The following is a 23,399-nucleotide window of genomic DNA, read 5'->3' as shown; positions in this document are numbered from 1 at the left end:
GTCTATCCTTAATGAATCCAGTTAGATCTGGATTTATATAAACTGAGAGCATACACTGCAATTGGCTAGCGAATATTTTTGCTAAAATCTTTGTCACAATTCAACAGAGATATGGGCTTATGGGAACTGCATAAGGTAAGATCTTTTTCCTCTTTAGAGAGAACAAACGCGATAACTCTTTCTTTCACAAGTTGTAGAAGTTCCTCCCCTAACAGAATTGCATTGAAGCTACCTCTCAAAGCACCCACTAATACCTCCTTACATAGCTTATAAAGTTCAGCTGGAAAGCCATCAGGTCCTGGAGTTTTACCACTTTTCATACTTGCTACTACTTCTAGGATTTCTTCTGTTATTTCTTTAGATCAAGTTTCTTTATCCATTTGGCTTCTCTTTGGAGAGCCTGCAACTTCCAGATCTTTTTTTAATAACTTCACAGCTTGGAGTATCTGAGGTATAGAGTTTATTATTAAACAGCAAAAGTAGCACATATTTCATTTAGGCTGTGTAACAATTGTGACTGTACCTCCCATAAGGCTTTATGGGAATATGACATAACTGGAATATGTTTTGTATTGCCTGTGCCATGTAACATATCTCTGTAAAGGTTATGATCTACTATATCTATTCATCCTATTTGTACACACATCATTTTGTACTTGAGGTTAAGAATATTGTCTGTATACTGGCTTGGTTTCTAAGTAAGCTTTGTGAGGCATTTGGTCAGCTTCTTTAGGAAGGAATTTGCAAGGTTAAGTACCTGATCAGAAAGCACTTGGGGAACAATGCATCTTGGAATGCTCCAATCCACATAAGAAGTCTTCCTGGAGACATACAAGATACCATGTGGACAATGGTTTCTACCTGTAAAGACTGACAAATTTGAGTCATGCATGGACATGTGACTTGCCCAGGTGACCCCAGAACTCCATCTCGGAGCTGGATTTGCACAGGAGTGAGGAGGGGGGTCTCCATCCAGGAGAGAGAATCTATTTAAACCCAAGAGTTTAAATTTTGTCTTCAGCTGGCTAAAAAGGGAGCCTCTCCACCCCCCCAGGATACTTGGAAGAAACTGGAACAAAGGGGTGTGAGTGATTGCTGGACGCAGGCTAAAAGGAGATTAGTCTGTAAAAGGGAGCATTCTGGAACTGGTGGGATCTTATCTGTATTTAGTTTGATTAGACATCGATTTGCGTATTTTATTTTATTTTGCTTGGTGACTTACTATGTTCTATCTGTTACTACTTGGAACCGCTTAAATCTTACTTTCTGTATTTAATAAAATCACTTTTTACTTATTAATTAACTCAGAGTATGTATTAATACCTGGGGGAGCAAACAACTGTGCATATCTCTCTATCAGTGTTATAGAGAGCGAACAATTTGTGAGTTTACCCTGCATAAGCTTTATACAGGGTAAAACGGATTTATTTGGGTTTAGACCCCATTTGGAGTTGGGCATCTGAGTGCTAAAGACAAGCACACTTCTGCTAGCTGCTTTCAGGTAAACCTGCAGCTTTGAGGCAAGTAATTCAGACCCAATCTTTTGCTGATTGCTCTTAATTGGGGGGAATAATGTTGCTCTTGAATCCCTTTAAGCTTTGAAGCTAATAGCCTATCACTTTCATTTCCTTTTACATAAAACATCTGCTTTGTATCTCCAAGGGCTTTTTCACTGGCATCAACATACTCAACTTCCCTCTAAAATTAGTTAATTGCTTGTTTTTTCTGCACTTGTGTTTTTATGAATGTCTTGTAACCTTTTAATCTTCTGTTCTACTTCTATTTTTTTCTAGAGCTTTCTTTTTTCAATTGAGAGGCTCTGCTTATCAGCTAACCCATAACTATGGCTTTACCTGACTCCCAGAGAAGGCATCTTTTTATATTGTCCATATCATTTAATTCGAAGTATTGAACAATGTCCTCTTTTATTGCTGTAACCCAATCTTTCCTTGGAGAAGCAAGCAGTTCATTTTCCAGTATAGTGATCTTTGGGACCCAACCCAGCTATCAAATATTACTTCCACTGATGCATGATCTTGTAATGTTGCCAGTTTCTGCAAATCTTGTCTGCTTCATTAAGGATTTAGAGATTGTAAGGTGTAAATAACATGATTAATCTCTTTCCCCTTGGCATAATTCTCGCCAACAATCTGAAAGAGTGAATAGTTGGCACCAGGAAGTCAGTGCTGTACCTGCTTCCCTATCCAACATGGGGTGTATTTTTTCCTCCCCCCAGATGTGTCCCAGTACGATTGAAGTCTCCTCCAAATATAATTTCCCCTTCCCCAAAGTTTTGTCGGGTTTTAAACTGATCCCACTGTTATTAATAACCCAGCAATATAAATCGTCCCTTCTTATCCTTAAATTGATGTTTAATCTGAAAAGGTACATGTTTAGCAAATATTATGCCCACTCCTCTTTTCTTTAGCTGAAGTAAGATATGTCTGTTGAAACCAGTTGCCTTTCATGCCTATAATTTTCGCCTCCTGAAGATGAATTTCTTGAAGTAGAATAATCTGAGAGTGGGTTTTTAAGTTCCACCAGGGCTTTTTGTTCCTTTTAATGACATTATTTAGCTCTTTGACTTTCAATGATATTTTAAAAGGAAAAGACATTGACAGTAGCTAGTTTAACTTAAACCTGAAATTATGATTCTTTAGCTGTTTGATGACATGAACACTTGTGTTGCCAATTTTTCTTGTTTCTAATTATGCTGCATTTACTTCAGTGTGCCAGAATACGGCATGATTTATGTTTGTGAACTTCCATGTCTATTTCTTGTATTAGTTCCTCCCTACCTCCCCAGTTACCTCCCCTCTTCTCCGTTCCCTTTACACTAAATCCACAAATGAAATACCAACATAACATGTAAAACAGTACCCAAATGACTGATTTGCTGACCCCTGAGCCCATGTAATCTCCACAAAAGCACTTGGACTGCTTCTATTGCAATCCAAAAGAAGGTACCTGGTCCACCTATAGGACCTTGTTCCTCAACCTGAGGGATAGATTACCATCTGGTCATTTGAGTTATGTGATGGGTTCCCACAGACCCTCTAAAGGTTCCTTCCCTCCCTGTCATAACTATAAAGGGAAGGGTAATAGCTGTCCTGTGTACAGTACTATAAAAATCCCTCCTGGCCAGAGACTCCAAAATCCTTTTCCCTGTAAAGGGTTAAGAAGCTCAGGTAACCTGGCTGGCATCTGACCTAAAGGACCAATAAGGGGACAAGATACTTTCAAATCTTGGGGGGGGGGGCGGAGGCTGTTGTTTGTGTTCTTTGTTTGGGAGTGTGTTCGTTCTCGGGACTGAGAGGGACCAGACCTCAATCCAGGTTCTCCACATCTTTCTAAAAAAGTCTCTCCTATTTCAAACTTGTAAGTAAATAGCCAGGCAAGGCGTGTTAGTTTTCCTTTGTTTTCTCAACTTGTAAATGTACCTTTTACCAGAGTGTTTATCTTTGTTTGCTGTACTTTGAACCTGAGACTAGAGGGGAGTCCTCTGAGCTCTTTAAGTTTGATTACCCTGTAAGGTTAATTTCCATACTGATTTTACAGAGATGATTTTTACCTTTTTCTTTAATTAAAAACCTTCTTTTTAAGAACCTGATTGATTTTTCCTTGTTCAAGATCCAAGGGGTTTGGATCTTGATTCACCAGGAGTTGGTGGAGGGAAGGAGGGGAATGGTTAATTTCTCCTTGTTTTAGATCCAAGGGGTTTGGATCTTGATTCACCAGGAGTTGGTGGGAGGAAGGAGGGGAATGGTTAATTTCTCCTTGTTTTAGATCCAAGGGGATTGAATCTGTATTCACCAGGGAATTGGTGAAGGTTTTTCAAGGTTTCCCAGGAATGGAATCCATTGAAATGGTGGCAGCAGAACCAGAGCTAAGCTGGTAGTTAAGCTTAGAAGTTTTCATGCAGGCCCCTACATTTGTACCCTAAAGTTCAAAGTGGGGATCCAGCCTTGACATGGTGGTAGAGCGGTGGGATCATTTTAAACCCAAAAGCCAGTGAGATTTTTTTTTTCCTTCTAGCTGCTTGGAAAGCCGAGCTGGAAGTAGATAGATGCATATCTTATCTCTCCTTGCCTGAAGGCAGAGGTGTTAAGTTTTTTTAAAAGGTCCTTTGTTAAGAGAAGGGTTCAATTAGCAAATGACTGGTAAAAAAAAAGGTAAAAATCATCTCTGTAAAATCAGTATGGAAATTAACCTTACAGGGTAATCAAACTTAAAGAGCTCAGAGGACTCCCCTCTAGTCTCAGGTTCAAAGTACAGCAAACAAAGATAAACACTCTGGTAAAAGGTACATTTACAAGTTGAGAAAACAAAGGAAAACTAACACGCCTTGCCTGGCTATTTACTTACAAGTTTGAAATAGGAGAGACTTTTTTAGAAAGATGTGGAGAACCTGGATTGATGTCTGGTCCCTCTCAGTCCCGAGAACGAACACACTCCCAAACAAAGAACACAAACAGCCTCCCCCCCCCCCCCAAGATTTGAAAGTATCTTGTCCCCTTATTGGTCCTTTAGGTCAGATGCCAGCCAGGTTACCTGAGCTTCTTAACCCTTTACAGGGAAAAGGATTTTGGAGTCTCTGGCCAGGAGGGATTTTTATAGTACTGTACACAGGACAGCTATTACCCTTCCCTTTATAGTTATGACACTCCCCCTCTCTATTTTCTCCAATCTCCTCCAACTTTGAAATCCCACCCCCACTTCGCTATTATTGTCCTTCATTTACTCTATATTTTAAAATACAGAACACACCTATTACTCTTCCCCCCCCAATTAAAGTGAACATCATACTATTATTTTTATAACATTAACATAGTTACTGTTCAGCTGTTCATTCCTGGTGACTCCTAAGAAGTCCCTTCTGATTAGTTTTTTGGATTACTATTCAGGTGTCTGAACTTCTGCCAGTGACAGTATGGTCTATAGAGTCTCTTCTGTTGTCTTTTTCCTGGTTTTTAACCATTTGCCAAGAGTTTTTCAGCAGTTTATGTGTAGTTACTACCTCTGGAGAGCTGTCTTGTATTTCTGAGATTTGGATTTCTATCCCAAGTGACTGGAGTGTGTTTCAAACCCCCACCCCCACCCCCGTTTAGTCTCTAATACTGATTTTGGAAGCTGAATGAGGGTTCAAATGGGAATCTCCATCTCCAGTGGATATCTGCCCTCCTGAGTGCAGTTATAATCCCCCCCCCCCGCCCCCGCCCAACTCTTCTCCTCTTTTTAAAAGTTAGGGCAGAAGAGGTCATGGAAAATTTGCAGCTAGTGGTCTTTTGAGTATGAGTTCTGAATGCACTCTGGCTTTTTTCACAATTATTTTTTTTCTGCTGATAATCATGAAATTTCAGTTGGGTCTCTGGGTTTTTTATGATTAGTATGAGGCCAGGTTGTGGGAGCAGCACTCAGTTTGCTCTCTCCACTTTTACCTCTTCCAGAGAGCTCAGATGTAACAACTCCACAATTAAATTTTTGGGTGGTGGTGTGTTTTTTTTTTTTTGTTGTTTGTTTGTTTTTTTTTTTTTTTTTTACACATGCCAGATTGGGTTTCCTCTCTCAGCGTGTTGAGGCAGTCCCTTAATTCTGATATTGTTCCATCTTGATCTGTTTTCTATATCATCCCATTTAAATTGAGCAGAGAGAGAGAGAGAGATGCAATTAGTGTCATGCAGCTCTGGTTCCCTCACTTGCTTCTCTTGGACCAGCCTCTAGCGTGTGACTCTCTCAAATCAGCTACTTCCTTTACTGTGAAAAGCTTGGTCATCAGATCATCTCTCATGGCCTTATATTCAGAGATCCTCCCCAAATGGCTTGCAAAGCAGACCACCTGATTTTCTTCAACTCTGGAATTTTTGCCTGGTTTGGCTGTTATGTGTTCACTTGGAGTCTGGGCGGTTTCTTCATGCTGTGAGCCAGAAGCATTCTTTCTAGCGAGCTAGCTTGAAATTTTCAGATTTTCTTGGAGAATCCATTCTCTGCAACTCTGTTCTGGTTTTGTTTTGGGGTGTGTGTGTGGCAGGGGGAGGGGGATTAGTAGGCTTGGGGGGTCAATGGAAGCAGATTGCTTTGCTATCCTCTCAGAGCTCAGGCTTCAGGCAGCGATGTTATTCTGGCCCCCTGCTGGTCTCTGGTGCATCCATGCATTTATTTACGTGTATAATAGGGAAAATTTTCCCCTTGCCCACTTTTAGTGAAAAACAGCTGAAAGGATTCAGGAGGTGTTTGGAAAAAAGTGAACAAACCGTAAGGCAGAGACCAATCATGCAGCCCCCAAAATGTGAGTGTTGCTGAAGACTTAGGTGTACATGCAAATGGAGTGGGGACTGGATTTGGAATAGAAACTGTTTGCAACCTTAGCAACGTATCCACTACCATGAATAAAAACTGGATTTAATTGTGTCCATCATTAACAAGGAGCAGGTATCATAACCTCCATTTCCTGTATACCTCTACCTCGATATAATGCTGTCCTTGGGAGCCAAAAAATCTAACCGCATTATAGGTGAAACCACGTTCTATCGAACTTGCTTTGATCCACCGGAATGCACAGCCCCGCCCTCCCAGAGCACTGCTTTACCGCGTTATATCCGAATTCGTGTTATATCGGGTCGTGTTATATCGGGGTAGAGGTGTATTTACAAAAAGCAGCTAGGAGAATGTGAAACCCAAGGGTTTGATTGTCCTCCTCCAGAATAGGTGTAACTCCCTTTGCTTACAAGTGTAAAATAGCCTACAATATGAGTTATTCCTTTCATGCTGGAAAAGACTCAGATCCCAATAATGTTAGAGGGGAAGAAGATAGAGTAGGAGGCACATTTCAGCTGATTTATGAAATGTAGCATCCAAGCATGTTGACTAAGGGAGCAGCAACATAGCAGCTGGGAAGGGCCGTTCCCAGCTTGGGTAGAGGTACGCATGTTAGCTTTGCTTGAGCTGCAGCATGGGCAGTGGCTCAGGTTACCTGGCCGAGTACAGTCCCACCCGGTCCCTGAGTACATACTCAGCTAGCCCAAGCCACTGCTCGTGCCGCTCTGGCCACACTGCTATTTTTAGGTGCTAGCTCAAGCAGAGCTAGCGCATGTATGTCTACCTGAGCTGGGAATTACACCTCCCAGCTGCTGTGCAGATGTACCTTAAGGTTTAAAAGAAAACTCTCAAATCAAGACTGGGGGATATATCTTCTAAAGGAAAAGTAAGGTCTCTTTCTCACTCCTTTCTTGATGTTGCCAATACTTTGGGCTAGTTAATTTACCCCAGGATTCTGTATATACACTGGGATCATATATGTGGGCAAACTGGAGAAAGTCCAGAGGAGAGCAACAGATATGATAAATGGTTTAGAAACCCTGACTGGCATGCGACATAGCTCCACTCCCGCCTTCTTCCCCCAGAAACAGCTCCTTATTCCATCCAGCTGGCCAGCCTGATTGTCTAATTACCCCCATCAGCTTTCTCAAGGGGAACTAATTAACATCTGAGTGATCAGAGTTCAGGCTCGCCTCCCAGAATTCAATAGGTGCACTCTGTCATGCCAACCTATGAAGAAAGGTTAAACAAGCTGGGCATGTTTAGGCTTGAGAAAGGAAGACTGAAGGGGGGACTTGATATGTTAAGGGTTGTTACAAAGAGGACAGTGATCAATTTTTTTTCATGTCCACTGATGGTAGGATGAGAAGTAACTGGATTAATCTTCATCAGAGGTTTATTAGGTTAGATATTAGGAAAAACTTTCTAATTACAAGGATAGTTAGGCACTGGAATAGGCTTCCAAAGAAGGTTATGGAATCCCCATCATTGGGTTTTTAGCAATGGGTTAGACAAACACCTGTCAGGGATCGTCTAGGTTTACTTGGTCCTGCCTCCTTGGCCTTGATGACCTTCCAGCCCTATATTTCTATGATTCTATAACCATTGATGTTGAAGATGGAAGCTTTAGTGAGTTATAAATATGAGCTTATTTTACAATATTTAATTATAAATCTCGTAATTCACTTCTTACTTCCTCTCGCTTATTTATGAAGTTCTGAAGAGCTCCTTAATGGCCTATGATTTATCTGTCAATTGTTGCTGGTTGGTACTCTCCTTATTGTAGAATGTCTGTTAATCACTTCATAATGGATGACTAGAGCAAAGTGCTGCAGAAGGTTCTAATTCCTATTTCCTTTACATTTCATTCGCTTGTTTTTCAGAATCAACCTTCAGGCGGGAATTAAAAGCTCCAGGACTGCGTGAAATCTGGATTACAGTCTGTGACTCTTGCCTAGCTGCACTAATGGAACTGAATTCGTGGCTCAGAAATGAAGATTTTATTTGGGATGTTTGTGGTAAATAGAAATTGCCTGTCTGCCACAGCTGTATGTAAGGCATAGGCACCAAAGGCCAGTGCCTAGGACCCCATCTCTTGGAGTTCCATAATGAGATCAGGATATTGGCTTTCATTTTAAGAAGTTTCTGGCCCACATGGATGCAAAGAGAAGCTTGAAAATGTGAATGGAGTGAACTAATGGTTGTCTGAGTCTGCATGTGGCCTGAAACAATAACTCAGAAAGGCCTCAACTGAAATAGCTGCCATCCTATGGAAGGATGGGGCCATAGAGTTGAAACAGAGACATGGTGTGGGGGGTCAAGACATGGGGGACCCATGTGGACTTTGCCTGTGGTGCCAGATAGATATGGTAAGGGGAATAAATTAAGGCTAACAATGGTTTGGCTACTGTCATGCCAGAGAGGGCTATGTGGCTTATGGTGTACCAGTATGAAATTCTATGGGTTTTGCATTGTTGTGACCCAATATTGGGTAAAATCTAGCTGTATTAGCTGAATTTATTTGCAATTTTTGGGTTAATTCACAACGGACGCGCAAGAGGTACAAATTTCCAAAGCAAATGGTCACCTGCAGGAGGATTAAAAATCCCCATGCAACTGGCTTCAATTATCCAATCCTCCCAAAGGCTGGTGAAAGGGGCCTGCAGCCTATGTAATCCAGACCCAGCTCTTTCTAGAGGGAAAAGACACTACTCAAAAACTCTTGGGGGGTGGAAGGAATGCTGAGGGGGGAAAACTGCTCTAGAAAGGAGCAGCAGGAGATCCAATCATCTTGGGGAGAAGGGTACTTGGTGTGGAGAGAGTTGGACACCAACAGAGCTCTGCCTGACTCTTTAGGAAGCTCTGGACTTGCCTGAGAGGTAGGAGAGCTTATGGGGAAATGGGACTAAAGACTTCTTATGTGTAGATAACGACAAACCATATACTGATGATGCTCCCCTTTATAAATACTACTACAGTCTCCCTGGATTCCTGTCCACCACCCCCTTTCTGTGGTTGTTTTGGTGTGACCGATAATTGCGACCCCATGCAGTATCTTAGGGCATCACTGTATTAAATTTGTTAATGGTTTTGGTATGATTGTGTTCTACTCCATGGGGGCGGGTAACCACAACTCCTACAGGAGCTCAAAACAGTGTGTGTGTGGGGGGGGGTGGAGGGGGGGTGGGGGGTGATTAAGGTGAGTTGCTCAGATTATAAACCACTCCAGAGAGGTACCACCTCCTGTGGCGGCTTGTATATGCTAGTCAAACTGAGTTTTTCAGAAATCAGGAGATAAAGAAAGGCTTTTGATATATAAAAGGCTGAGTTTACACAGACTCAGTGTTAGTATATAGACCTGTTTGTTAGGCTGGGATAGAACTTTGGGTTTGACTTTTTGTTCACACATATTAGCATAAAAGTATCAAAGTGTGTGTGTGTGTGTGTGTGTGTGTGTGTGTGTGTGTGTGTGTGTGTGTGTGTGTTGCTTCTGCCTGGCCAGATGTTTGTTAGTAATATGGGAACAGATAAGAACAGTTAGAAGTGTTACAGGGTATGGTGGGAGTGTAATATATGAGCATACACTTGTAGGCTGCCTGGCTCCTCTCTCAAGCCAAGGTCAAGCAACCAGTTAGGAAGGGCAAGGGGGTTTGGGGTGGGAGGCATAAGACCCTAAAACCCAAAGAAAGTCCTGGCCTTGGCCAGAGCACAGCCTCACTCCTTACCCCTCCCATGGGATACAAAAGAGGTGGGACAAGGACCCCAGACTCACGACCCTCCAAAATGGAACATGTAAGGGGTGTGACTAGGCATGTGCACTGCAGGTATATTTGGGCCTGCTAAGAAGGAGGAGGTGGGAATGGGGAATGAGGCCACAGGCAAGGCTCTGCAGCATCAGAGCTGGCAACGGGGACACCGGGAAACAGACTCTGGCAGCGTGTAGAGCTATGGACATGTTTGCTTGGAACTAACCCCAATAAACATCGCATTGCTTGCACTGCGGACTGCTGGTTTTCTGCTTTCTGTCTGACAAGAACCAGGGGAGGGTGGCAGGGAAAACCCCTAACATCAGGGTTTTCCTTTTGATTTGGAAAACAAGCAGGACCTTTGGTTCTAAGGAGATTCTACCCTTGCTGAAGGACTGGAGCAGGTGTTGGCCTCCCAGCCTCCCCAAGGGGAAGATGGGTGATTTCTGGTATGTTTAGTAAGCGTGTAGGAAGAACTTTTATTGTTTTTTGTATTTTCCCCACCCCACCCCCGTGAGGCTTTTACCCTAAGGATAAAGTACTCTGCCGAGAAAGCTGTGTGGTAACTTGTAACTGTTCATAGCTCTGAGAGAGAAAGCAATGCACAGGCACTGGCCGCTAGGCAGACAGCATGCTGAGGATATCACAGTGAGGAAGGCATGTAGCCTTGACATCCCCACTCAGAAGGGAGCGGGACATTGGTCCCTGCCCAGAGACAGGTGATAGCTGGAGCCTGAGACCTGACTGGGCACTCCTGGAGCGGATCATGAAGTGGAGATAAAGGTGCAGTGACCCTGAAACTGTGACAATGGTCAAACTGTCTGAAATGGGTCATCTGGATTATCACTACAAAAGATTTTTTTCTCCTGCTGATAATAGCTCATCTTAATTAATTAGCCTCTTAGAGTTGGTAGGGCTACTTCCACCTTTTCAAGTTCTCTATATGTGTGTGTATATATATCTCCTTACTATATGTTCCATTCTATGCATCAGATGAAGTGGGCTGTAGCCCAGGAAAGCTTATGCTCAAATAAATTTGTTAGTCTCTAAGGTAACACATGTACTCCTGTTCTTTTTGTGACAGTCAGTTCATCTTGACCCTAGGCAATAGTTTGGTGACAGTAAAGCTGTGCAAATCTCTTGCCTAGCTTATGACAAGAGTTACATGATCTCAGATTTTATTGCAAACTTGAACCTTTGGTCACGTTCACAAGCATTTTAAGTAAAACAGGGTCACATTTTAGGTGCCAGACAGGGCTAGGTGGCTTGGTACCAATGTGAAATTCTTTGAGATTTTGAGTAAATTCAAAACTGAAACTCAAGAAAGTACAAACTCTGAGCAAAAAACCAAGAGAAGCTTTGCACAAACCCCTTGAGAACAAAAGCTGCCAAGTTTTATACTGCATATCAAGGCTGTTATAGTGCTTAGGGCTGTCCTGTAATGTTGTTGGTTATGAAGAAGTGCAGATAAAGCACAAATACATTGCATAAACCAAATAAGAGTTCCTTGCCATATTTTTAGTCCATTAGCTAGAAAGAGAGCAACAAAGGGTGGGGGCAAATTAAACATGTTTGATTCCAGACTAAAACATTCCACATCATTCCTCTTCCCAGCTAAAGGATGCAGGCTGCTCTGAACTTGGAGCATCCCCTTCTGGCTGATGCCTGCAGCATGACGGAGAGCTTCTTGGAACAAGACACACGTGTTCCATGGTCTACAATACAGAGTTGACTGTAGTATCAGCTACTACAAAACTCCAAAACCATTAGGTCTGGCTAGGTAGCTCCACTCCTGCTTTAAGGTTGAGCTTGCATTCCAGATATAGCTGTGCAGTACTATAGGAATTTGGTAGCTGGTGGTCAGAGCAGGACTTGGCTACCTTCTCTGGTTCCTATTCCACCTGATATTACAGAATTGTTCCGTTAAAAGCCACCATATATAAAATGCAGTGGGACTTGGCTGGTGCAGGTCTTAATCTGGTAGGATGGGACCCTTGAACAAGGTGCTTTGAAGTAATTGGGTGGGAGGGCAAGAGGTATGTGCTGGGGAGTTTTTGCTTTTTTGTTTCCTGTGGTGGTGTAAGATCAAGCCATGATCAATTAAATTGACAGAGCCTGAGATAAATTGTCTGCTTGACCTTAGAATAAAGCACAAATTAACGGTCATTAAATTTGTACATGTTGACAAATAATCTCGGTAGTGCTAGACATAGATGTACATATATATGAATAGGAAAGAGAGGTCAGATTTTGCCAGCCAGTCAGCCTGCAGATAGGAACAGAATCTAAATCTGCGGACGGTTTTGCTTCACAAGTTTGCACACAGATTACTTGCTGTGGTTCTAAAAGTCACAGCACAGAACTTGCAGCTCAGGGGGAGGGGGCCAAGGTACCTTGAAGCTATCTTTGTGCCCTCATGATTCTGGACTGCTGGGGACTGGAGAGGCCTGAGGCATAATGTGACAGTCCTTGAGGGGTGTGGAGGCTCTCCAAGTTGGAAAAGCCTCCTGGGGCTGCCCTTTGGGCCTCCTCACTGTATTTTGTGGCCCTACTCCCAGCATGGCCTCTACACCAGGGCTTGCAATAGGAGGAATTGTTTTTGGGTGGCAGATTTACTGCCGTTTGCCACAGTGCCTATACCAGGGGAGTCCTATTCTGCTCAGGGCTTCTTTATGCTGCTTTGACCCTTTCACCCAGTGTAAAGGGGCCAGAGCAGGTATAAAGATCTCACCCCTGCAATCTTAAATGAAACACTGACGTTTCCATTGGTTACCATCATTCTCTGTTTTAGATTACCATAATTTTCTAGCGAGGTCTCCCCACCATCTTAGTTTCCTATTGGCAGCAGAGCTGGAAAATGTTGACCCTGGTGTCTAAATCCTGCTGAGGGCATAATGCAGACCTCCAGCCCAACATAACACCAAGACATTGGGTCAATAGTGGAAGCTGCATAACGCATAGTTTATCGAGGATTATGTTGTATAACAGATTGCTGAATATGTTCAAGCCTGCATCTGAGCTTTTAAGCTTCTATGTTTAAGAGCAATAGACACCAAGAACAAGTAATGTGTCAGACTGATGTTGTGGTTTTAGAGTAACAATAGAGAAACACTAAGGGCTGGTCTACGTTTGAAACTACAGTGGCGTGGCGCAGCTGTGCCGCTGTAGTGTCTCCGGTGTAGCCACTCACTGCAGTGATGGAAGGGGGTCTCCTGTTGGCGTAGTTAGTTTAGATTGATGAAAGAATTCTTCCAGCAACCTAGTGCTGTCTACTGTGGGGGTTAGGTCGGCTTTAGTATGTCGCTTAGGTGTGTAGATTGCTCACACCACTGAGCGAGGTAGGTGGATTGACGTCACTTTTGACTGTAGACCTGGTCTTAGTGTCCATCTGTTCTTTGCTATGCCTACTCCAGGAAAACTGAAGCCCATTCAGATTAAAAATACCTGTCTCAAACACCTACTCAGCGAACTCCTATTTCATTATAGGTCAAGGTCACGCACTTAACTTCACAGTACCACCTACTTTTTTAGCTCAGGTGTTCATGCTTAATTATTATGAGGCTTTAATTTTCACTAGCAAGACTTTTTTGTAAATGTCCAGCCATCACTATTAAGGCTTGCTCATTCGTCCTGGTGATGAAGTATATCCACTTAGGCAATGTTTTCTTGAGGAAGAGGGATCTATTTTCAGTACGTGGTCATAATTTATTGTGAATAATGTATCATATAAACTCGGGCAAGGAACAAAATCTGCAAGATCTCCTAATATGCCAGCGATTTATCTAGGCCAATATCCTGTCTCTAACAGTGGCCAGTACCATATGCTTCAGATAAAGGTTTAAGAAACCTTGGTAAGGACACTACATTGCTGCCTACCACTAGGTACGTTTCTTCCTAACTCCGGCAATTAGGGGTTGCCTTATGGCATGAGGGTTTATATTCTTCATACTTGGTAATGTTTGGTCTCTATAACCATGCTGGGTGGTGCAATGGAAGAGGATGGGCCAGGGATTAGGGTACTATCCTAGGCCTTGAAAGATGAGAGTTCAAATCCCTGCTCTACACCAAATTTCCTATATGACTGTGGGTAAGTCCCTTAGCATCTCTGTGCCTCAGCTTCCCCCTCTGTAAAAGGGGAATAATCGCACTTCCCTACCTCTCAGTTGTTATGAGAGTAAGGCCACGTCTACACTCTCACTTATGCCAGCAAACTTTGTCGCTCAGGGATGTGAAAAAAACAAACCCCTAAGGGACATAAGTTTTGTTGGCATAAGTGGTAGTGTGCACAGCACTATGCCGGTGGGATCATTTCTCCCTCTGACCTAGCTACTGCCGCTTGTTGAGATGGTTTTATTATGTGGATGGGAGAGCTCTCTCCTGCCAGCATAGAGCAGCTACACAAGAGATTTTACAGCAGTGCAGCTGCATCAGTACAGCTGTGCTGCTGTAAACTCACTAGCGTAGACATGGCCTAAGTACATTAAAGATAGTGAGGTGCATAGATACTATGGTGATGGGGATCCTATTACAATGGATTGCCAGGTCTACTATAGTTAAGGTTTAGTCTAGCTATCTGTTCAAATCTTTGTTATTCTAAGTACTCTAAAATCTGCATGGTTACTTGGATTGCTTTGGCAAGTGCCTTAGTTAGTGACTTGTACAGTTAAATTAGGCATTGTGTACAGTTTATTTCTATCCATTTTAAACTCATTCTCTTTCAATAACATTGCTTAATATTAATCTTCTCTCTAAAATTAAATAATCACAATCTTATTCCTTTCTTCTCCTAGAAGTCTTTCAGCACCTCTAGCTTGTCTGTCTATATGGACTCCGTTTTGCTTCTGTAAAATCTTCAAATTGAGTGACCAGAACAGAACACGGTATGTCAGGTGAGTGTGTTGAGGGTTGTCTCGCACCTTACAAATTGGAAATTAACAGGTGAACTGTTAAATCTCAAACTGTGTTTAGACCACAAAACTGCTCTAGTTGTCATAACTAATTATAATGGATGCTCCAAACTGTCACCTTTTTTAAAACACGTTCCAAAAACAGAAGACTCGTGTCTGCATTATTTAATTTTCAGGGTATTTTTGAGGTGGATGAAATAACCACTTAGAACCAGGTTATGCACATCCTGTTGTGGCATACTGATCTCATCTGAACCATTGGTGGTTTTTCTCCTCTTCCCACCTCACCCCACCCCCAAAGGTCTTCAGCTTGTTCACCATGTGGTTTTTTTAAATTCTCACCTTTTCAATCTCTGGAAACATTAACAACAAACTTAAGCTAAAGTGAGAGGCCAACCATACTTAAAGCAGTATCAGTCTGAGCATGTTGTTGCACTCATGGGTTTGGGGAATTCACCAGATGTATGCAGGCCAGCTCTGCAGCTCAACCTTAGTGAGGTTTGGTGTGAAATACTGACACAGTCTTTGGAATAGTAAAAGCAAGAAAAGGGTTTAGTTGAAACTCCATTGCAAATGATCAGAGGAGGGGTGTGATCGTTCCCATGTTAAGTTAAGTTCGTTATGTATTTGAGTTCCTTGTTCTCACAGAAAATTCTTGCTATAAGCTCAGATCAGCTCCTTGTGTGGAAAAACAAATAAGCAGAGGCTCAAGGAGAAGACACTCAGGTGAAGTTTCACCTTGCAGAAATTGTCCTGCCCACATTGTTTTGTTGAGAAGAGAATTTTTCCCCAAATCCAATATATCCCCTGGGTTCCTTGGAAGGCCAGGGCCATTAGCACAGAGAGGCTGTGCTTCTGTCTCAACTGAGCCCCCCCTTCCCCAATGGGGCCCCTCTGGCTCACTAACAGTGCAGTTCAGGGAGGTTAATGCTGGCCACAGATGGGTGGGGGTGGGAGATACTCTGGGAAAAATACATAACCTGGGCTATCTCTGCAGGGGTGGTGAGGGAACTGATGTGCATTCCCCCAGCTCCACCCCTCCTCTTGAGCCCAATTTGTCCACCAAGCCAATGGCAGAGCTGGGAAAGGACTCCTGAGTCAAGTACTATGCTTCAACCCCTAAACCCTCCCATTCATTTCAGTGGAAAAGCAGTTGAGCCAATGCTGGGTACTTCTGAAAACCCTAGCCTGTATCTCCAGTTGGCATGGAGCCTGCTGGTGAACAAGGCCAGGCCTGTGTATTTTAAGGGCATAACTCTCCCTCAGAGGACACAACCATTTGTTGTCAGTTGAGCAAAATGGCATGGATCCGAAGGATGGTGGGTAACAGGACAGATTAACCCTTTCCATGGAAAACTCCTGTCATCTCTTAATCATTATTTTTAGGGTGATTTCCAGTTGTAACCAAACCTGAGGGAATATGTAGCGTAGCCAAAACACTAGGCCTGATCTTTCACTGGAACTAAAACAGGTTCTCTGCTTGACAGCGAGGAATAAGAGCTTTTAACTTTTTGGCAATGCTAGTCAGTTAGCCCATGTCCTCAACGGTGTTTAGGTGCTTAATTCCTATTTAAATCCACAGGAGTTAGGTGCCTGAATATCCTTAGTGACTCTAGCCTAGTGTTCAATATGTTACGTTTTGGGTAGTGTCTAATTTGGCCGGGCCTTGTAATCTTGAGCCTGTTCATTATTTTTTATTTCCTTAGGCATCACCTGCTAATGATCCTGCTGTCACATTAGGGATGTCATTTGTGGTAGAAGTGGAGGAAATGTGCATTCCCCCAACTTCCCCCCCCCACACACACACACACTTGTGCCCAATCTGTCCAGTCTCCTACCCACTTCCCATGGAGAAGTCCCTGTGAGGTTTAGAGGAGTGGGGGGATTGTGCTAGGGGAGACATCCTCAGTCCCCCACTGTGAGGGAGACATAGACACCTGGAATTTGGCAGGACAATCCAGGCCAAAGTAACATCTACCAAAGACTGTTCCTGGGCTAACTGGAAAATCACGGGTTCAAGCTCCTGCTCAGCTAGTATTGCAATAATGGCCATTACTGCCTCAGACTGCAGAGTTCTTCATTAGGCACTGCTTATTGTAGCACCCGCAATGTGCTATTTCCTGTCCAAACCTAAAAGGTACAGTCCCTGCCCCCAAAGAGTTTGCAATGGTCCTAATCCAGCACAGTTACACATTGTGATGATGATAAATGGCAGAGAGTTCGGAGAAGAGCCACAAGAATGATTAAAGGATTAGATAACAGCCCTTATAGTGATAGTCAAGGAGCTTCATCTATTTATCTTAATAAAGACCAAGGTTAAGTGGTAACTTGATTACAGTTTATAAATACCTACATGGAGAACAAATATTTACTAAATGGATTTTTCAGTCTAGCAGAGAAAGGTGTAACATGATCCGATGGCTGGAAGTTGAAGCCAGACAAATTCTGACTTGAAATAAGGTGTAAATGCTTAATGGTGAAAGTAATTAACCATTGGCACAATTTATCAAGGGTCGTGGTGGATGCTCCATCACAGACCATTTTTAAGTCAAGTTTGGATTTCTTATATAAAATCTAAAAATTATTTTGGGGAAGTTCTCTAGCCTGTGTTGTCTGGAAGGTCAGACTAGATGATCCTAATGGTCCCTTCTGGCCTTGGAATCTCAGAATCATGTGAGGTGTAAGTGGCTGCTGGATAAGGCTGAGTGAACAAGGAATGTAAGAACCTCATGATTAGATGTACTGGGCCCAATTCAACTTTTACAACTAGTGTAAATTCGGGTAACTCCAATGTAATAAATAGCGCTCTGCTAGAGTAAAATTGAGAGATCAGAACCAGATCCATTGTGGGGCTTCCCACTAACCTATGAATTATCCAACATTGTCATTGTTGGAGAGAAGCTACAGGACTAAGTCACAAAAGTAGCAGATATGGGAAAGACTTGTTGGATTAGTTTGTCCAATACCAGGATTTTTTTCCCTGCAGTGTAACAGATGAGCCATTGAGGTTGGGATGGAATCTGTTAATTATTTTTCTTTGCTCTTTACAGCACACATGTGAGGCAGGTAATTATGCTCTTGTGCATTTCTGAAAATGCAGGAGGGTCTTCAAGACAGTGTCTTCATCTCCTAGCACCCTAGACTGCAGCCCTGGAACTCACTGCTATAGATGGAGCTTCAGGGAACTCCAGGCAGGGCATTCTTTGTAGTGGGGCTGTGTGCCTAGTGAAACTACTCTGAAGCACAAGCTTAGCCACCTCTAAGTGTCAAGGTTCATCTTGCGGCCCAGGCTTTTTCAACTGACCGAACTCTGAAGTCCTAGGGTCTTAGTGGCACTTAAATATCAAAGCAATAATCTTAACTAGCCCTAAGAAGGTTGGACAGTAGCTGACTGGCCAGGTTCATTGCCTTTGTTTTTAAAGCTGCTGGGAAGGATGGTGTATTTCTTTCTGGATTCACAATGACCCAATTTCAGCCACGTCAGTTGCACCCAGATATCACAGTGATGAGTGCCTTTATAAGTCTGTCACAACTGTAATCTTCCAGATAGGTGCTCTTCCCAAACGCTGCTATCAGTTGTCTAATCTGTCCAATACAGGAAGATATCTGGTTATGTTAGATCTCCAAAGATCAGCAAAAAATACAGTAGAAATTCAAGTGAAAAGGACAACTTTAGCTACTGGTCAAAACTATTTTCTGGCTGGAATTCTTGCTCTAAAATTTTAGAGTGGTTTTTTAAGAGCACCTCTAGTATTTTAAACCGCTTCTCTTAGAATGTATCATTTTTCACTCGTTGATGCAATTTCCATAGAAAAACTTTTATACTACAAAGGCTTGGCCTCTAGTGACCCTAGATACTTAAAATTGCCATAAACTTCAATGGAAGGTCTGTAGAATCAGACTTTGTATGAATTAACACACAAGACTTAATTCTGCAAGGTGCTGAGCACACTGCCCCTGACCCCACGAAGCACTTAAGTACATGTTTAAAGTTAAACACATGTTCAGCCACACTGAGCTCAAAAGACAACTTATAGGCTTAAAGTTAAGAATGTGCTTCAATGCTTTGCAGGATAAAGGGCCTCAGGAATTAGCCTAAGGTGCGTAGCCATGACCTAAACATTTTGGCTCTACAAAATAATATTTGGAAGATTGATTGTTTATTCTTGCTTTCCTATTTAAAAACTTCATATGTTTATATATTGGGTTTATCCATGACAGTTACCAATACTTCAATATCAACCATGGGAACAGCTATGGGTACTGGATGGCTCTCCAATATGCCAACCTCTTCAAGGGCCATCTTGCGGAAGAATTTCTGGACCAATGCACCACAAAACCAATGATATACGTTGATATTTTCATCCTTGAGACGTACCACCTAAACTCCCGCATAGATTTCCACCACAACTTCAACCACCAGAATCCATCCATCTAACTCTCTCTCGTATACGCCCACACCAGAATCAACTTCCTGGACAACATGGTGGGCTTCAATAATAGAACCCTGCAGACAACTATATATGAGACACCCATGGATCACCACACCTACCTTCACAGACCAAGTAACCTCCCCAAAAACTCCAATAAATCTTCTCTATCGCCAGGCCCTTAGATACCACACAATGTGCTCCAAAGAGAAACTCCGGGATCCATTTCTTAACACTTAAAACCACCTTCACCAAACAAGGACATTCCCTCCAGAAGAGTAGATCACATCATGGAACAGGACACCTAAATACCACCAGCACACCTGTATCAATACAGGGGAAAACCCTCTGACTGAACACCCCTAGTTGTCACCTTCCACACCACACTGGAACCTATCCGAGGTATCATTAAACAATTACAACCCATACTAGATAGGGACCACATCCTGAAAGAAATCTTTTCTAAACCCCCTCTTCTGGCCTCAAAACACTGCCAACCTTTCCAACATAGCAGCAGTAACACACTCCCTAGAGACCAGGAGCCACCAACTCAAAGCAGCACCAGACTCTGCCAGAATCACTGATACAAAATCTGCAGATGCTGATCAATATCCCCCACAATACACCTTGCAAGATCCATGCCATGCCTATCACAATATGTGATGTACCTCATCTAGTGCACTCTAAATGCCCCAATAAAAACCATGACTGAACATAGTGATCGTCTGGTTTCTTGAAGGAGTTCACACAGAAATGTGATAGAAGAAGAAAACCATGCCGCCTGCATGCAGATGCTTTTCACAAAACAATTGCTCCGTATCTGACCTCTCAATCCTCATCCTCAAAGAAAACCTGCACACTACCTTCAGTAGATGAGCCTGGGAGCTTAAATTCACAACTTTGCTAGACATTAAAAATCATGGTCTTCATAAACACTGGATTTATGGCTTATTATAGCAATCTGTAACCCACCAACCCTTCTTTTTTTGTCCTATGACTGCAGGGGTGTGAATGTCCCTTAGAGTATGTGTCAAATACGTATGCTAAACCTTGTAATTAGCTGTGATGCTCTGAGTACCTTTGCCAGACCTGAAGAAAAGCTCTGTGGAGCTTGAAAGCTTGTCTCTTTCATCAAGAGAAGTTGGTTCAATAAAAGATATTACCTCACCCACCTTGCCTCTCTGTTACCAGTACAGTGCTGTTCATGGTAACCATTCTTCCTAGACTTTGTATTCATGTTATTCTTAATGGACAGAACAGGGTATATGTACAGAATAGAACAATGCAATCTAAAATTAGTTAATTCTTGCTCTCAAATATTGTGATGATAAAGAAATTACAAAGCAAAGATTTACATTTCTTTGTTTGAATCTTATCTGCTATTTTGGACTTTATTTTGTATACATTGATTTAGAATGTTTCTCCTGTGCTTTGCTATGAAAAAAATTAAGTTCTGACTGGGTCTCAAACATTTCATTCCTCACCCTCCTAAAAACAGCTAATTGAATTTAAATGGATATTTCAATGACAAAACCACGGACCTCCCTGATTCTTGGTTGCTATGCTACTGTAAACATGAAGCTGCTCTAGTCACGTCATCTTTTATGGAGAAAGTATTCCAAAATAAACCACCTTTTCTATGTTAGTGAAAGAGAAGGGTAATCCAAACACATGGCTCTGAAGCGGGATATTTGGGTTTTTGTTCCTAATTCTGCCAGAGCCTTGCTGTGTGATTTGAGGCAAATCACACGTCCTCTGTGCTAATTTTTCCCCAGCCGTAAAAAGCAGATAAGAGGATTGCTCCATTTAATGTTTGCCAAATATTGTGACTGCAAAGAAGTTGTTAAAATGAATTCACAATAACAAAACATTACTATGCCTCCTTTTTAGAAATGTCATTGAGTTTGGCCATTATTTTGAAACATAGGTGAAGTCTGTCATCAGCAAATGTATCCAAGCCAGTCTAATATAACCCCTTGTCCACCAACAAGAACTTTTGCCTAATATAATGACTATAAAATTAAGTTTAAAAGAGATTGTGCTATAAAATGACAAAGGCAAAGGATCCTGAAGCTCTGCCTTTTGATTTTAATGAAGTACCTTTAGTTTCATGACTATACATTTCTATAAGAGAAAAACACTTGACATGAAATCCACACTGACGTGCCCATTGACTTCAATGGGACCAGGATTTCAGCCTGATTTAAGATCAACATAGTGATAATGAAATAAACTAAACTTCCCCTCCAAAATTAGAACAGTATTAGTAGCTAAAGAAATAGATCTGTAATATATTATGACCATACCTTCACTTTGGACAGTTAAGCTCTTCCAAGCCTTAATTAGGAGAAAATAAAATAAACCAACTATGACTGGAGAATGCATTGCTTTTCTGTTCTGAGTTCCCAATTTAAGCAAACTGAAGGCTCGCTTTAATAAAACTGACTTTTTTCCCTCTTTAACTCTGCTAGAAATACAATAACACAAATAAGATTTACAATCATTCATGTTGGGCTCTTTGGAGGGGGGGGAATGTGTTAACCACAACAGGAAACTTAAAACTAGACTGTGTTCTTATTGGGGGAAAGGACTGTAATGAACACCTACAAAATGAACAGAAATGAGACAAGCATGTTTCTGCAATTACTGTAAGAGCCAAACAGTCCTCACAAGATTGCAGGATGGTTTTATAAGTATTTCCTTTAGACATTGATTTAGCTAGTTGCACCTGCAAATCAGACTTGTTTTGTGCCCACAAAATTGAACTCCTATTTGGTTGTGGGCACAAAACTGGAAACCAGAATTCAATCTTTGTTTTAATCATTTTTGAACTACCAGACAAAATATGTTAAGTACAGTTAATCAATAAACAGGAAGGTAAATAAGCATGCAACTAATGTATCACATTAAACCATACATTTTGTTCTGTTGGTTCATAAATCCTACCAGAGTTGGTAAACACCTATTAGGTAATTTCCTCCATCCCTCTGTTGATATAGCAGTGTTGTATGGTACATGCCCAAGTACTATGTTCTATTTAACTTTGTATGAGATGGGGATTCTTCCACTTCTTTCAAGACTCTTCCACAGTCTAACAGATCTCACTTGTTAATGGAGCTATTTTAAAGACTGTGATAGAGAACACTGGATGTTCCAAAAGAAGTAACATTGATAAATTAACTTGAATAAGAGGAGGATGATAGTATGTGCAGGGTTTTAATTAACCAAACTTTATTATTTTAGAGATTTATTTCTTGAAAGTAACTTCCTCTAATTAAAATTCAGATGTATGGAATTACCCTAGTCTAGAGGGCTTGGCACTAGAAAATAAAGTACCCAAAGATGATACCATATGTATGTCCATGGAATTGGAGACAATGTGATGTACAAATGTAACCTGACTCTTTCTTTGCCAAACTTTTTCTCTTAAAATAATAATACCTAGGTTTTATACTGTGCTCTTCATCAGTAGATCTCAAAGTGTTTTACAAATGGAGGCAAGTATCAATATCCCCACTTTACAGATGGGGAAACTGAGGGGCAGGGAGGACCATAGCTTTCAGAATCTGAGTCAGGGTGTGAAAGTAAACATTTATAGACAGGTTCTGTCTGTAATATCCACCTGGAAATGGTTACTGGAGTGTATTATTAATGGTGAGGTTGTTTGACTTTTTAAACTACACTTCGGGGTTGATGATCTATTGTCCCTCTGACAGATTCTTGAGAATTCCATCCTTTATGCTCTGGCCACACTTGTATACGTGTCATGCCAATTAAGTGCTGAGTCAAGTGCTGAAGCAGCAAGTGAGACGAGTCTGTCTGTTTACTGTACAATAAATGTTCTAGTAGTCATTCCACACCTACATGCTCTGGTGGTCGCTTCTGGCCTTAATCTCTGACTCTATGACCCAGGAGCTCTGACTGATCTTGGTCCAGCTCAAAACAGTACACAAAGTTGCTTAGACAGTAGCTATGTAGCAGGGGGGATACATGTGCATTAA

The 23,399-nt window shown here is 41.9% G+C and overlaps 1 protein-coding gene and 1 long non-coding RNA gene across 2 annotated transcripts in view; one reads left to right on the top strand and one right to left on the bottom strand.

Moving 5' to 3' along the window:
- Positions 1-9,466, top strand: part of LOC135982311 (uncharacterized) — a 65,747-nt gene extending 56,281 nt beyond the window's left edge. The window contains exon 5 of the long non-coding RNA XR_010599585.1: positions 8,199-9,466. This is a non-coding gene — a long non-coding RNA (uncharacterized LOC135982311). The remainder of the gene's footprint in view (positions 1-8,198) is intronic.
- Positions 1-21,959, bottom strand: part of LOC135982309 (uncharacterized) — a 37,676-nt gene extending 15,717 nt beyond the window's left edge. Inside the window, exon 1 of the mRNA XM_065588329.1 lies at positions 21,705-21,959. Coding sequence (XP_065444401.1) covers positions 21,705-21,906 — 202 coding nt within the window. The 5' untranslated portion in view covers positions 21,907-21,959. The remainder of the gene's footprint in view (positions 1-21,704) is intronic.
- Between the last annotated feature and the right edge of the window lie 1,440 nt (positions 21,960-23,399).

The sequence above is a fragment of the Chrysemys picta genome, chromosome 1 (assembly GCF_011386835.1).
Source record: "Chrysemys picta bellii isolate R12L10 chromosome 1, ASM1138683v2, whole genome shotgun sequence".
In the NCBI taxonomy this organism is placed as follows: Eukaryota; Metazoa; Chordata; order Testudines; family Emydidae; genus Chrysemys; species Chrysemys picta.
This window is presented reverse-complemented; position numbering and strand designations above follow the sequence as displayed.